Below are 16282 nucleotides of genomic sequence, written 5' to 3' on the forward strand. Positions count from 1 at the left end.
GCTGTGCTACTGCCCCTCAATCCCAACCTGCAGCCCCCCGGCCCGCTACGCCAGCCCTGAGGTCACCATTCAGCACAGAAAGATCAGTCAGCCAGAAACACCGAGGTGCCCACCTACTGGGAGCCCCCCTCGAACAAAACACAGGTGGAGGTCTCGAACAGAGGTGGGCAAAGCCCAGCGCCAACCATTTGTCCCCTCCAAGCTGGGCGTTCTGATGAACGGAGCTGGCTCCAAACCCAGGCTGATGAAGGTTGGCAGACCTGAACCCCTCACTGCCCCAGTCAGTTCGTCCATCCTTAGTCCTGAGTGCCAGGCGAGGGCCAAGTGCCCAGGTGCTACCACCCCCTTCGCTCACCGCCCACCCCACCCCAGCTGCCGCAGAGATGGAGACGCTCGCCGCGGGGCAAAGGCAGGTGCTCCGGGGAGGCAGCGCTGGCAGGCCCAGCTGCTGGGGGTGGGGGGAGAAACACAAAGGCCCCATTCAACCCTGGGCACAGCCCCTCTGCAGCACGTCTGCTCAACTCAAGGGGCAGGGGAGAGATAGGCAGCACAATCCACCCGCGTGGCTCCCCCAGAACACCCTAAGGGGCGTGAATCAGATCTGCAGGCCCAGATCTTCAGATGGCCCCGGCCTCCAGTGCTCTGGGGAAAATAAAACACAGTGCTGCTCTCCCATCCCTTATCGATAACGTGGGGCTGCCCCCCCCATAGATAACATGGGGGGAGGGATAGCTCAGTGGTTTGAGCATTGGCCTGCTAAACCCAGGATTGTGAGTTCAATCCTTGAGGGGACCATTTAGGGATCTGGGACAAAAATTGGGGATTGGTCCTGCTTAGAGCAGGGGGTTGGACTAGATGAGGTCCCTTCCAACCCTGAGATCCTGTGACAACACGAGGCTGCTCCCCCACTCCCTTGCAGAGAGCACCAGGCTGCCCTGCACCCTGGAGCCGTTACCTTGGCCGCGAGTGCTTGCAGTGCAGATTCACTTTGAAGTTCCTCTCGCCGCCGTCCGCCTCGCGGTCAGGCTGGTGCAGCCCGGAGCACTCGGCTGGCGGGCTGGCTCCGTTTTCCAGGCCGATGGGCTGGCAGGCGAGGGAGCTCCCATCTGTGAACGAGCAGCACACAGACCCGGGTGCGTGAGCCAAGGGGGGGTGCAGGGTCCCGCGTGGGGGGCAAGGGAGAGGCAGGGGAACTTGGCGGTGCTGGGGGTTTGTCCCAGCGACAGGGGAAGGGGCCCAGAAACGCCCTTCCCGCAGGGGGAGTGGGGGCAGCAACGGCGCCTGGGGCGCAAAGGGGCAGCGGCTCTCTCCCACCCCCACCCCCCGCATGGCAGGCCCTGGGGAGGCCGCATTCGGCGGCTGGCGAAGGGGGCTTATGCAACCAGCAGCACAGAGCCCAGCATGGCACTTTGCTGAATCGTGCTCCGCTCTGGCATCTTAAAGACAGGCTCCCACAGGGTTATTCAGCCTGCACGCATGTGTGTGTGTGTGTGTGTGTGTGTGTGTGTGAGAGAGCAGGTACAGCCAGCCGCACAGGCATTCACGCCTACCCATCTGTCTGCAACTGTCTGTTTGTCTAAGCCACTCTCCCTCCCTCTCCACCCCAATGTGCCGGAGAGAACTGACAGGCTCCCTCTGGCCACTGACGGAGGGGTGACGGCACCTCCTCCTCCCCCCCTTTCGCCCCCCCCCCCCGTGCCCGAGGTCGCTGCTTGGGCAGCGTTCGGGACACAGACGGCTTTCGATCAGCCTGGATGGAAACACGGACGTGGCTCAGTTCTGGCTGGCTCCCGGACACAGGGCCCCGGCCTGTCCCGGTGGCGTCAGCTGCAGGCCCCGTGCTGACATTTCCAGTGTTTTTCCAGGGTGATTCCCCTCCTGCCCAGCCACCACTCGTCAATTCAGCCCCAGCCCCATCTCGCTCTTTCTTGGCTTCTCTGGCTCGTGTCTGTTTGTCCGTCTCACTCAGGATCTATCAGAGCCCTAGAGGAAATCAACCAGGCTCCAAGCTCTGCATTAGCGAAAGCCCTGACCTAGGGCTCCCCCTGCCCGTGGGTGTGCTGCTGGGTTGCGGTTTTTGCTCTCTCTTTGTGTGTTGGTGCAGATGTGCGGGCGCTAGGGAAGGTCTCAGTGGGTGTGTGCATGCCTCTGTCTCAGTCTCTCCTGGATTGTGTTGCTTGCTCTTTGTGCGATTGAGAGTCGGTGTTATTGTGGGTCTACCAGCCTCTCCTGCGTTCGTATGTGTGTCTCTGTCTCTCTTCCTCTGTAACCTTATGTGTGTGTGTCTGTATCTTTGTGTGTCCGCCGGTGCCCCTCCCAAGTGTGTCTGTCTGCTCCCCACCCTTAGCCTGTGCGACTGTCCCTCTTCCTGTCTGCCTGTGTCCTCCCCCAACACACACACACAGAGCATGATCCAGACTTCCCATTGCTTGCATTAGCGTGACAACTTATCAACAAGGCAGGGAAGGAGAATTCAAACCTGTCAGTTACTCAGTCCACATCTCTTCCCCTCCTCAACCTCGGGTCTCCCGGCTGGCACAGAAATGCAGGCAGCTCTGTCTCCAGCCCTGCAGAGAGCTGCTGCTGGCCTGGGTGGTGTAGAGTTACACCAAGGGGCAATGCGGAGCACCAAAGTATGCACTAGAAAGACCGGTCTAGTCTCTCATGCAGCTGCTAATGCGCCCGGAGCTGGGAGCTGCTGGAGGAGAGGCAGGCAGGAAGCGCACAGATGACTTTCCAGAACAGCCCCCGGGGTACCAATTCCCCCCCCCCCCCCCCCCCGCGCACATGCTGCTTTCCCTTTTAATTCGAGTGAAACGTGGAGAGACTGAAAACCAGTCAGGGACTGGGAGCCTGCCCTGCTGCCGGGACTGGGATGGGACCAGAACCTTGTCTCAGTTCAAGAGTGGCTACGTCGGGTTCGGGGCAGTTTTATGCCGGTATAAATCAGGGCAGGCCGTGGCCAGGGCGATGCAAGCTCATGCCACGCACCGCCTGGGCACACCCAGTCACAAGGACACCGAGTCACCCGGACGCACCCAGGGCAACACACGTTGTACACAAACACACGCGCACACATTGGCCCACACGCACCCCGAGAGACACACACAGCTCCAGCCAGCTTCTGCATGGGCTCCTCTCTGGCTGTAACAAGACCACACTTGCTCTGGGTTATTAAAGCCTCTTAACGACTAGGCACAGCCCTGAGCAGCTGCTGAGCAGACAGAGGGGAGGCAGGAGGCAACTCCCCCCCACCGCAGGCCCCCAAAAGGCAGAGGGGCTGGAGCACACGGCTCTGCGCTAGGCATAGGGGTGGGATATGGGGATCTGCAACGTCTGACGGGCTCAGCTGCTGCTGACGCATGACGGGCCATCAGAGGATGCTCACCTGGCCAAGCCAGAGACTGCGGCCTCCGCCCTCCACCCCTGCTCTGGGGCCTTTCCAAACGGAGGCCCGGGGCGCACCAGAATGCAGCCCCCTGCCCTTGGCCGAGCGAGCCAGGATATCGGAGGCGCCCTCCATGGGGGTCGGGGCAGAGTCTTTGCTCCACCAAGCTGGCAGGGGAGCGACTCCAGATTGGCACCACTGGGGCCGGGCGCGGAGCTCGAAGGAGCTGTGCATCGAGAACAATACACCTGGCTCAGTGCAGAGCCCGCAGGTGGGCTCTGCAGCGGGGCCCAACCAAGCTCCCATCAGAGCCACCGGCCTGAAGAAGTGGCGCCACGCCCCACTTCTCCTCCGGCGCAGCCCAGCGAGGCTGGGGTCCAGCCCAGTGCACGACGCAACTCAACAGATGGGGCCTGAGCACAGAAAGTGTGTCCCCTGGGGCAGCGACGCGGCTGTTGGTGGGGCAATAGCAAGGCTTGCTCATGCAGATAACCACGGCAGGCTCCCGGCGAGCCTGGTGTGAACGCAGAGTAACTCCTCTGTGTTCCATGTGGGGTGACTCCGGATTCCCACCTACAACACGGACAGCAGGGCCTGTTGCGGGAGGCTCCAGGCCCCCAGAATAGACCTGGGACTCGCTCCCCTGTGTTACACAATGGGCACTGCCCGACACAGCCACCTTGCTCCTCTCCCAGACGGCCCCGGGCACTGTCCGCCCGGCTTCGATGCCCAGCAGGAGTTGGGGGGTGGGACCGATGCCGCACGTGCCCGGGGCGGCAAGCTCCCACCCTGAGCCGCAGCCTGGCACAGCCCAACCCCCCTCGGCTGGGGCGTGCTGAGCGTTGGCAGACACAGCCCAGAGAGGGGTGGGAGTGGGCTGGGGGGGCTGGGGGGAGGGGCCGCTGGGCGGATGCTCGCCACACAATGTTCACTTTCACCTCCTCTGCTCTGCCTCAGGCAGCCTGCCACATGTTCTGCATTAGGAGCTCTGGACTTCACCATTCCCGGGTTCTTAGCCAGGGGGAGTTTTTCCTCCCCCCCCTTCCCTCCCTCCCTCCCTCTCTCTCTCTCTCTCTCTCCCTGGTTACAAAACAGGACTAGAGACCACACAAGAGAGAGAAGATGCATGGAGGGAGAGAGAGAGAGATGCATGGGGTGGGAGATGTATGGGGGGGGGGAGAGAGATGCATGGGGAGAGAGAGAGAGATGCATGGGGAGAGAGAGAGAGATGCCTGGGGGGGTGGGGAGAGAGAGATGCCTGGGGGGGAGAGAGAGATGCCTGGGGGGGCGGGGAAATGCATGGGGGGCGGGGAGAGAGAGATGCATGGGGGGGGGAAGATGCATGGAGAAGCGGGAGGGAGGAAGAGTCACAGAAGGAGAGAGGGAGCAATGCACAGGGTGGGTGAGAGAGAGATTGCAGTCACCTCTGTTTCCCACCTCCTGACCCCTGGAGCCTCGGAAAGATAACAGCCCCGAAGAGTGCTGACTCGCCTTTCAGAAATCCAATATCCTCCTGCCTACCTGGGCTGTTAGCTTCCCCCCCCACCCCAGGATTAATCCTGCTGCTGAAAATCTTTAATTAGTTTAGCAGTTTCAGGCTTCCTGGTGGCAGGAAGCAGAGACACAGACTCCGCCAGCCCTCCCCTCTCCTGGGAGGCTGTCCAGCGCCCTCTGCCCCACGCCGGATGGATGGGGGGCAGAGGGGGCTCCCTCTGAAGCTCTAATCCCCCCCCCTCCTGGCTGGAGAAGGTGACTCCGGGAAGGACACAGCCTCTTTCAAGGTGTTTAATTCAGCCTGGTGCTGAGCTGGGGGTGGGTGGGGGGCAGCTGTGTTCAGGCCTGCCTAGAACCCCTCTGAGCCCAGCAGGCGGACAGGGTGGCCTGGGCTGAGCGCGAAGGGGGAAAGCTAGGCCAGGGCTTGTTTGCTCCAAGGACTAGCCCCACCCCGGTCAGTGCCACAGCCCAGCCCCGCACGCCTGCACAAGGCTGGGGTAACAGCGAGGCTTCGCTGTGCCGCTGGCCCACCCAGGCGACAGCTGCTGGCCAGTGGTGCCATGGGGAGACTTCGTTCGGTGGGGGAGCGAGTTGTCATCAGCCCAGCGGAAAAGCGGCAGCCTCCCATAGGGAAGTGACGCACCCCGCCTAGCCATCGGAGGAGCTCATGTTGGAGATGAGATCGAAGTGGGAATGTCCTGCAGGACACGGATGGGCACTGCCACTGAGCCCACCCGGACACCACGGGGATGGGCTCTGCACTGAGGCCTGGGGCCTGCCCAGAGACCACGGGGATGGGCTCTGCGCTAAGGCCCGAGGCCTGTCCGGATACCACAGGGATGGGCTCTGCACTGGGGCCTGGGGCCTGCCCAGAGACCACATGGATGGGCAGACAAACAGCAGTCACCCAGCAGCTGCGCAGACTGGAGCGCAAAAGACATTTGCCGGGTCTGGACGGCGCCTGCTAACTCCTTCACGAACCGGGGTGTTGCACTGAAAGAGCGCCAAACGCTGGCCCCCTTGGGCACAGCCACCTCACCCTTCCCCGGCTTCCCAGTTGGCCAGGCCGATTTGTCCTTGGCTCCAGAATTCTTCCCACCCCCCTAACGGCCCCAGTGCCCCTCCTTGCTGGGGGGCCCCTGGGGTGGCAAGATGGCAGATGTGGAGCTCTCTCAATGCCACCCTGTCGCTCAGAGCTGTACCCCAAACAAACCTGCTCCCTCCTCCCTCTTTCTGCTCCTCGGCCATTTGTAGACGGTGCTTTGTTGGCCCCACATACCCGCAGCAGTCACGGCTCAGCCCCCGCCGGCCCCAACCTGCTCCATCGAACAAATGTCCCGGGAACCAGGCCTGGGCTGGCTGACATGAATGGAAATCAGCAGGGTGCTGACTTCCCGGCAGGTGGGTTCAGAGGGTTTCTGTGTTTGTCCAACCTCCCCGCACTCAGCTCCTCTCCTGAGCTCTGCAGGGGGTCAGGGGAGATGATCTAATGGGCCCTTCTGGACTTAAAAGCTACATGAGTCTAAATTCTAGGAGCCCTCCCCTCTGTGGCCCTATGCAGCCCTGGCCTCCCACCCCACCCCACCTCCTCCTGCCCCCTCACACTCACGTCGCTCCCCACCTTGCTCCCCCTGAGCCCTGTGGCTGCAGCATTGACCTGCCCTTAGCGTCCTTTCCAGAATACGTCCAAGGCAGGGTCCCTGCCCGGGAGAGGCCAGCGTCTGCTAGCTCGGAAAGCCATCACCACGCCCATCCCAGTGCAAATACCACCACCACTTCCCCCACAGCAGCGCTCACAATGGCGGGGCAGTCTCTTCACCCCCCCTTCCACAGCTGGGGAAGGCAGGCAGAGAGGGGAAGGGCCGTAAGCCAAAGCAAACAGTGAGGCAAGCAGCCCAGCCCAGCCGGCCTGGATTCCCAGGCCCGTGTCCCCCACGCTGACATCTCAGCAGCACTGGGGGAGCCATAGAGAAAGGCTCAGAGCAGTGGGGGGCGGAAGAGGCCTTCAGCAGAGACAGGGTGGATGGGGCAGAGGAGAGGCGGGGAGGTGGAGGTCACTTGGAGAGAGGAACAGACTGTGTGTAGCGTCCCAGGGGCAGGAGCTCAGAGGTTACCTGGGCGGGGAGGCACAGGTAGCCCCGGGGTTTCCCTGGGAAAGTCCGAACTTTAACGATTCCCCCACATCCAATAGGCTGCTTTATATCAAAAGAGAACAGAACAAAGTATTCACCTGTGCCACCCACCAGAGCTCTGCACTGGGCTGGGGGAAGGAGTGCCAGAACGCTCTCCTCCCCACCCCAGGCGCGCCCCCACAACTGGGGGGTTCTGTTTAGTTTCATTACAGATACAAAATGCAGATGAAAAATGCACGGGCCGGGGCTGGCCAGGTCCGAACCCCGCCCCGGGCCGCAGGGCTGTGAAGAGAAACAAATCCACATTCTCGGTGCAATAGGGAAACTGAAACGCCAAAAGAAACAAACCCAGAGATCTTCTTTGAGCAGGCTCCAACTAAATCACCTTCCTCCGGGCAGTCAGTCCCAGTTCCGACACACTGATGCCCAGGAAGAATCTGGCCCCATGGCTGTCTCTGTTACTCTCCTGACTATGCCCATTTCTGTTCCTGCTCCATTCCTCAACTGCCTTTTCTCACCATCTGGTGCAAGAGCCTTCTCCTCTGCAGCTCCCGGCTGTATTCTCTGCCTATTGCCAAACTGCAGGTCTTTCCCCCCCCTTGCCCGATTTTCCAAAGGTCATTCTCCCTCTCTGTCAGCACAGTGACTGGGCTATTGAGCGCTGTGCGGCTCTTGGGGGATGAGGGGGAGGTGGAGGAGCAAAAGGAAGGATGGTATTGTGGTGATGGCTGTGGACTGGGACTCGGCAGGGTGGGATTCAATCCCTGGCCTTGCTACAACCTTCCTTGGGAAAACCAATTAGTCTCTCTGTGTCTTGGCTCCCCACTTGCACAATGGGGTGATAACCCCGCCTCTTGTCTATTTCGATCGGAAAGTCTCCGGGCAGGGCCTGTCTCGCACTGTTTCTGTGCAGTGCCTGGCACACCGGGGCCCTGGGTAATACCCTAGAGCAGGGGTAGTCAATTAGATTTTTGCTCAGCTCCAAATTTCTCAGTCAAGGCAGAGTCAAGGTCCAGACTCCAGAGAAAACAATAAAATAGAATAACACTAATGAAAATAATAAGTAAATAAAAAGATTCCAGGATCAGCTCAAAAGTATCTGGCGGTCCGGATTTGCTGGTCCCCCCTGCCCTGGAGTGATGCCCTCCCAAAAGCAAGTGGCGGTACATTGTAAACGCAGGGTCCTTCAAAGCCAGGGGATTTCAGAACGAGAACTGGGGGCTTAAGATGCAAACCGGAAGAACTACCAGGGATCGCGTGCCCCCCTTCCCACTCTGGTGAGACAGCTGACACAGAGCATCAGTGAAGGACTCAGGGCTGATGGCAGTGGGGACAGTGCAGCCAAAGACCTCCTGTCACCAAATCCGTGGATGCGCATGCAGATGGAGTTCAGAGACCTGCCTGTGACTGATGCTGGATTCAGGAATAAGCCTCTTCCGGGATTCGCCGGCTGCCCAGCCCCGCAGGGCACTGCAGCAGGCTTTCCAGAGAAGATGAAACAGGCACACGCTCGGCTGCTCTCACCCCCTGGCACCTCCTGTCCATGTTACTGCACATGAGGCTCGCCTCGCCGATGCCCCCGCTCTTCCAACGCGTCACTGAGCCCCCACCGACCTGGGCACGCTCCCGCTCGGCGCACTGGTGATGAGCTGGGATGGATTCGCAACTCCAGCCTTTTATCAAGGACCACCCCCAACGAGTCTGTGTTGTGTGGGTGGGGGGGTACCTCGGCGTAGCAACTGCAACCCTCGGCTTCCTCCCCCCGATTCACACAGACGTTCCGGGGGAGGGCAGAGACCTCAGAAGAGAAATTTGTCCACCCAGCTTTGTCAGTGCCCCAGAATCCTGACCTGAGACCCCCCCCCGCCCCGGACCCTGGCTATACCACTCGTAGCTCCTCCCACATCTCTGCCAACTCCCGTCTGTCCTGACACAAACCAACCCCCCTCCTGTTCACCTTCTGCTTTCCTCTACCCCAATCCCCCTCAGAACAGATCTGCAGCTCCTCCATTCCTGCTGTGGGCCTGGGGCACCCCACAGCCTTCCAGATCTCCTCTACTTTTCGGCAGGGGCAGCCGCTCATACTGAACCGCAGGGTGGCAGCAGCGCGGCCAACCCCAGTGTTAAAAAAATCATGACTCAGACCCCCCCCCCACCAAAATCACAAGATTTGTTTTAAAAATCACAAACCGTGGCGGTGGTCTTTTGTATTTGTCTTGCACCTTTCCAAGCGAGAAACTATTCCCTCACCGCCACCCAATGAAAACTGAGATTCTCACATAAATCCCAGGACTCCAGGAGCTGGGGCCATAGGAAACCCACGGAATCATTGCGAGACTTGCGCTCAAACCACAAGCGTCGGCAACGTGGCTGCAGATTGGCTGTGTGAAGACTGAGGGGTAGGTGAAGACCAATAAAGCCATTTTATCCAGTTCATTCCAGCTGGGAAGCCGGGGTTTTGGAGGTGAAACACCAGAGGACTAGGAGGGGTGTGTGTGTGCGTGTGGCAGGATTGTTTGATCTGAACGATAGCCATCAGCCTGCAGAAAAGAACGACTCTTTCCCGCCGTGCTCCCATCACTGTTTGCAACACTCGATCCTTCCTTTTCCCCCCACCGCTGACTTTTTTGGGGGGGGGGCGGGAATTTATAATGAGGAGACAGAACAGATGGCCAGAGTGTTTCATCTTAGGTAGCGGGTTCGGCAGACTTACCTCAGCTGCTGGGTTTCCTTTCCTCCGATAGCGCTCCTGGGAGCAGAGTTTCCTAGGTTCCAGGGAGCTCTGCTGCCTGGAGCAGAATCGGGTAGCTAGCCGGGGAAGTTCTCTCCAGCAGAGATGGCCGCAACCCAGTTCCACTCTAGCAGCAACGGCGAATGGAGAGAAATGTCACATGTGAGATGCTCCATGGCGGGCGCTGGGAGCCTAGCAGCGGGGTGCAGAATTGCTAGGCAGATGGCCCCATTATGGGCACCGCCTGGGAAACTCCCACTCTTTGGATTTGGGTGGGAGACCTGGCACACGGAGCTGGCGACAAGCTAGCTCTCGGCAAGGGGTAGAAGCCTCCATCTGTGGAGCATCTCCAGCGGCAGGCTTGGACACGGCCACCTGGCTGGCCCCCGCAGGGGTAATGCAGTCTCCAGAAGACGGGGACTCCTGGAGGGTGCATTAGAGACAGTCCCCTCCTTCCTCACGACTCTGGAATGTCACTTGGGATCTGGGCAGTGCATGCAGGCCCATGCACAAAGCCCAGCCATCCAGGGCTCTGCACTAGACACAAGCAGTGGAGAGTTAAGCTCACCAAAGATGCTCCCAACAGAGAGCAGCATCCCAGAGGTCTTCACGGCAGGCTGCACGCAAGGTGAAGGCACCTCCTGCCTCTGTGATGGCGGGGCAGGGGAGGACGGACACCTCTGTCCCCCTCTCCAGCCACAACGCTTCCCTGCTGCAATCAGCTTGACCGACCCCCCTGAGAACGTCTATTCACTGACTTCAGCGGCTCAGCACCACCTCGCCCTGAAGAACTCTCAGCCATTCCGGGCCCGGCGTGCGGGCAGGACCCTCCCACTCCTAGGCACACAGGTGCAGCCCACCCTGCTGCCTAACTCTGCGAAGTCTGCTCTCCCAGTGCTGCTAGAGGTGTGCTCCCTTCGGGGGCAGCTCCGCTAAGAGAGGAAGCCACCGCAGGGGCACCAATGGCACCAGAGAGCTGGTTTCCTCGCCCCCGCCCTCCCCTGGCTCAGCATGGCCTTTACATGGCGACCCTAAGAGAACCGCCCGGCCTCCTCCCCGACCATGCACCTCACCAGCGCGGCTCATACCACTGCATTCTGGGAGCACGGGCTTTCAGGCGACCTCCAAGCCCCAAGCACTGCCCAGTGGGAAAGGATTTGGGGGGAGGGATAGCTCAGTGGTTTGAGCCTTGGCCTGCTAAACCCAGGGTTGTGAGTTCAATCCTTGAGGGGGCCATTTAGGGATCTGGGGCAAAAATTGGGGATTGGTCCTGCTTTGAGCAGGGGGTTGGACGAGATGACCTCCTGAGGTCCCTTCCAACCCTGATAGTCTATGATTCTATGATTAGGGAGCCCGTCTGACCCGGGAGCAGCTCAACATGTCTATCTCCCCATCCATGCTGGGTGGAAACCATGAGAGATGTTGCTGCTGCAGGCAGACCGGACGGACGGACAGACAGAGACCTCCTCCCGGGGCGCCCCAGTGCTTGTGCAGCTGTCAAGGGGGCCGCTGACAGCTGTCCAAGAGGCCCAGCCAGTGGCTTCTTTCGGCTCCGTCCCACCTGGAGCAGACAGGGCCTTTGATGCTCGGCCCGCTTGGTACCAGTCAGCCCAGGGGACTTTGCTGGTGCCTCCTGAAAGGGGACTTTTCCCACCGGAGCCAGTCGGTCTGGGCAGGGGCTGCCAGGCAATAAACTAGCCTGCCCCCCCCATGTGCGGGCTCAACGACGCAGCCGCCACTTGTGGGGGGGGGGTGATGTGTGATTCTACCCTTAAAGGCCAGACTCTTCCCTGCCTCACCGCCCCTGGATCCAGGGGAGCAGGGCAGGGTTTGGACCCTTGTTTCCTACCTGGCTGGGATGGAGCTGCCTCCCTCCAGCCCCTTCTCTCCCCACCCCTTCCCCTTCCTCAAAGTTGCTCAGGGAAGGGGGTTCGGCGGAGGGGGCAGGGGAGGTGGGGCTTGAGAAATCGGCCGACAGATGGACTGCCGAAGCCATGGCACCTCGGCCGGCTGGAACAGAGAGCTGCAGTTCAGAGAGAGCTAGCAGGGAAAGGGGCTAAATTTAGCTGCCTTCCTCAGTGCCAGCTTTGTTCCCCCGCCCCGCTGAGCTGGAGACGGTGCTCCTCTCCTCCAGCAGCTTCCTGGCCCAGCATGCCTTGCATGGCTGAGCGGCCAGCCTGGAGAGGGGCCGTGCCGACGCCTGCCTCTGCTCTCAGCCTTATTGTCCCTGGTGTGGTTGTTTCCCACCTCAGGCCCGACCTGCCCAGTCACCCACACTCCACGCCTGGGCCTCGCGCCCCCCACTGCCCCCGCGGGGCGGGATGGTGGCTACCATCCTGCCCCCAAGTGTCTGCAGAATGTCCCCCCCTAGAGACAGACCGCAAGGCTGTATCCCTGCCCAGCGCCCGCCCCACCCAGTACCCGCCCCACGCTGGCTCATGGCACTATCTGGCCTTTTTTGCACAGGGAGGGGGCTCTTTTCCCATCTCAGGCTGGCTATGGAAGCCAAGCTGGGGTGTGTGTGTGTTGGGGGTGGGGGGTGGAGGTTGGCAGGTGGACAGGCTCAAACCTCCCCTTGGGGAGTCTGCATGGGCTCATCTGCCTCCTCCCTATGGCACATGGAGGGTTAACGCCAGGCAGGCTGGATGCTGGGAGGCCAGTAACATTTGGAAGGCGCCAGCTGGAACCATGCCCGTCCCAAGGTCTAGAGCTCCAGAGGCGGTGCTCCCCAGTGCCAGGGGGAGAGGGGCAGGAAGGTGGAAATACACAGACCCGGGGGAGGCAGAGCGATCCCGCTGTGTGTCTCTGCCACACAGGCCGGCGTGCAGCGCCCCACACAGGCTCCAGTCACCTGCGCGCCCATCTTGGCTTTTAGCCCCAAGGGCAGGAGAGAGCCAGGGAGCTGCAGGGGGGGCAGCGGAGGGCGTGATGGACAGAGCAGGAAAGCAGCGGCGGGGGAGCGAGAGAGGCAGAGGAATCACTAGGCCCCTGTTTCCTGAGGCTGGCTCAGGTGTGCAAGCCGGGCGGTTCACGTCCCCAGCTACCAATGCCACCATCTGCCCTCCTAGCCCACGGCACTGAGTCTGTGGGCTGGTGGTGCCCAGGCAGGAACCTGCCCTCGCCTTCTCCCTCGCCAGGTGACCCACCCCTGCACGCTGTCCTTATTTTAGGCCAGCGTGAGCGCGACGACCCCAGGCTGGGTTTCAATCCGCCCAGCCCCTGTGCACTTCACTGGCCGTGCTGGTGACTCACCAGCAAACCGGGCGGGGTGGGGAGGAGGGCAGATAAAGGGGTGGGGGAGGACACAGGTCCCTCCCTCGGCCAATTTTAGAAACCAGCTAGACAAGAAGGGCAGAATTCCCCGGCAGGATTTACGACCCTGCTGGTGGGCTTTCGGGGGGGCGCGCATTCGTTGAGCGGAAACGCCTGGCCGAGGAGCCGGTTTCCCAGGAGACCCAGACGTCGGGGCAGGAGGCTCGGAAGGGCCGACGGGGATCGAGAGGGGCCTGTGGAGAGGCTGCCAAAGGAAGCATGTTGCTGCACAGATCCCGGCGGCTGGGAGGGGGCGGGAAGAGAGGTGAACACCCAGGGACAGCATAACGCCTAAGAGAGTACGCCAGTCAGGCATGTGAAGCAAACACACACAAGCTAGAGCTCCCCATCTGCCATTTGCAGCGAGAGAGACCCAGGCCGGTGAGCCACGGCACCCGGTCCCATCCCCAGGAGCAGGCCACAGGAACAGGAGATGCTCCCTGGAGCTCCCCCCAAGCCCAGGCCAATGCTGCCCCTGTGGGACACTGAGCTGGGAGAGCCGTCCTGGGTCCCCCAGCCCCACCCCTCACGCCGGCATTTACACCTCACCAGAGTGGGGGTGTGGAGGCTGCTGGATCAGAGCCGTGCACTGCCCTGGGGTGTGAGAGGCAGGGCAGTGGGGGCCCAGCAGCTCCTGGTTCAGTCCCCAGCAGGGGGTTGCCGTTGTGTCCAGTGGGAGGAGAACTGAGGGGGGCAGTGGGAGCATCGGTGGCGGGAAGCTGTGTCTACTCCCCTGGTTGACGGGGTTGATCCCGTGGGACTGCGCCCCCCCATGCAGCACTGTCCCAACCCCCCCCCGGAGTACTGCACCTCTAGCTTCCACCTCTCCAGCCTTCCCACCTCCCGGGTACAGCCCGGACGCTGCCTTGAAGGCCACCCGCCGCTCCCCCCGAATCCCCCATCTCTCACTGCACCACGTCCAAGCTCCTCACCCGCAAGACCCTCTCCCCGCTCAGGTCCCCACCCTCTGCCCTCCCTGCTCTGCTCCCCCCTTCCCTCTGTTCCTTCAGTCATGCTCCCCACAGCACCCAGCCCCCCGTCCTCCCCTGCCAAACACCCCCAAACCCACTACTTTCTGGAATCCTTCCTGCCCCACTCTCCTTGTCCCCTAACCCCCCCCCAGACCCCCCGAGCGTTGTACACCTGGCACCAAGGACGAACGGCGCGGAGGGGAGAGCACCACCACTTTGTACTTGTACAGAGCCTTGTGCCCCGGGATCTCAGAGCACTTTCCCCACACTAATGAGGGATCCCTCATGCACACCTGCGAGGCACGTACATATAATCAGACCTGTTTTACCAGTGAGGCTCGGCAAGATTACGCGACTTGCCCAAGATCCCACAGCACGCAAGTGGCAGGGCCAGAAGTGGAACCCAGGAGTCCTGATTCCCAGCCCTCCTCCCCAAACCAGACCCATCAGTGAGGCCCTTCATCTCTCGCACTTGCGGAAGGATCTTCTCCATTTAACAGCCCCGCCCTGTCTCTGCACTGCAGTCGCCATCCTTCCGGCCCCAGAGTTGGGCTGGAGCGAATGCTGTTCCTTACGTGGCCAGAGGGGGCACAGTTGGGTGCTGCAAGGAGCTCTCCTCCAACCCCACCCCAGCCATGGCATTGCCAGCTCCAGGAATAAACCTGAACTGGAACGTGGGAACCTGTCCCAGGCTACCCGTCCCAGCCCAAGTGCAAGGAACAGAGGCACCCAGCTGATGATGGAGCTGGGGCGAGGGGCCGGCTTCCCAGCCTGTGCCTGCCGCACTGGGGGATTTGTTATTATTTTTGCCAGGGAGCTTTCCATTCAAATCGGAAAAACACAAGTTGCTGGCAGAGCCCCGGCGCTGATCATATGCAGCCTGTCACTCAGGCATCACTTTGGAGATGCCCATAAATTGCTCCATTACCTCTTCTAATTGAGGAGAACGCAGCTGCTGAGGGGCGTTGACGGAGTGGCTTCCTTTTGAAGGCTGGCTCACTCTCTGCCGATGGGTTCCGGTGGCGCTGGAGAGCTCCACCAAGAGACAAAATAATACCACTCCTAATAAATGCCCAGTGACAAAACCAGCCATGTTGCACCTGTGATGGCAAAATCAGGGCACCAGGGGCCAACCCCAGCCATAGCCGCTTTGGGGGAGTCCATGCCCCTGTGCTGGTTTGGTTTCAGCAGCTTTCTTGGTATGGCCATGTTATTCAGATGGAAGACCAATGAATTCAGAAGCATGTTTACCAATGAATGGGAGGCTACAGAGCCAGCAATCGAGCCGTTACCAAAGGCTTTGGTGGCGCGACAAGATCATCAGGGCTGGGCATAAACTGAATATCCAGCCGGAGCACTGGGCAGGGCTTGACCTGCCGGGAGGCTACCTCCTGCTGGGATTTGTCATGACGCTGGCAATCCCACAGCTGCAGAAGAGTGAAGGCTTTGCCGTTCTCTAGGGCTTTCCTCCAAGTGCCTCAGAGCACTTCACGCTGTCACGGAGTCCCTGGGCGATGCTCTGGAACTGCTCCCCATGAAGCCAGTCAGGACTCTGGGGCAGTCGCCTTTCTGTGAGCAGCCTGTCTTCAGGACACGCAGCTCACACAGCTTCCACCTTCCTGGGTCTGACCTCGGAGCATTCAGCATCCTCTGCCCCTCCGTGCGCTTCCCACAGCGAGTCCGCTCAGGCGGGGCTCTTGGGGAAGCCAGAGGGTCCTGCCCCCCAACTCCGCAGTCAGACGTGACTCTCAGCCAGCCAGTAAAACAGAAGGTTTATTAGACGACAGGAACATGGTCTAACACAGAGCTTGCAGGTGCAGAGAACGGGACCCCTCAGCTGGGTCCATTTTGGGGGGCAGTGAGCCAGACAACCACGTCTGCACTTCACTCCATGTCCCAGCCAGCCCCAAACTGAAAACCCCCTCCAGCCCCTCCTCCTCTGGGCTTTGTTCCTTTCCCGGGCCAGGTGGTCACCTGATTCCTTTGTTCTCCAACCCTTCAGCTCTCACCTTGCAGGGGGGGAAGGGCCCAGGCCATCAGTTACCAGGAAACAGGGTGTCGGCCATTCTCTGTGTCCAGACTCCTGCACACACCTGCCCTCTAGGGCTCTGCAATGATCAGACACCCTTACTCCACCCCCTAGATACTTAAGAACTGCCTAGGGGAAACTGAGGCACCCCCACACTATTCAGAGGAAACATTAAGAACAGTCCCACTTCGTCACATCTCTCCCCGCTTCGAGATCGAACTGAGC

The 16282-nt window shown here is 60.8% G+C and overlaps 1 protein-coding gene across 7 annotated transcripts in view; it reads right to left on the bottom strand.

The window, feature by feature from the left end:
* The window catches only part of AHDC1 (AT-hook DNA binding motif containing 1), a 114478-nt gene that overhangs the window by 19715 nt on the left and 78481 nt on the right, over positions 1-16282 (bottom strand). For 5 of the 7 annotated variants that reach the window (XM_048825562.2, XM_048825561.2, XM_048825560.2 and 2 more), the window contains one exon: positions 956-1106. The exons of 1 other annotated variant lie outside the window; for it this stretch is intronic. In XM_048825562.2, the coding sequence (XP_048681519.2) occupies positions 956-1106 (151 nt within the window). Of the gene's footprint in view, positions 1-955; positions 1107-9727; positions 9859-16282 lie in introns of those variants that run through there. One more of the 7 variants, XM_048825564.2, reaches the window with a different exon arrangement.

Source organism: Caretta caretta, chromosome 19 (genome assembly GCF_965140235.1).
Source record: "Caretta caretta isolate rCarCar2 chromosome 19, rCarCar1.hap1, whole genome shotgun sequence".
Taxonomy (NCBI): domain Eukaryota; kingdom Metazoa; phylum Chordata; order Testudines; family Cheloniidae; genus Caretta; species Caretta caretta.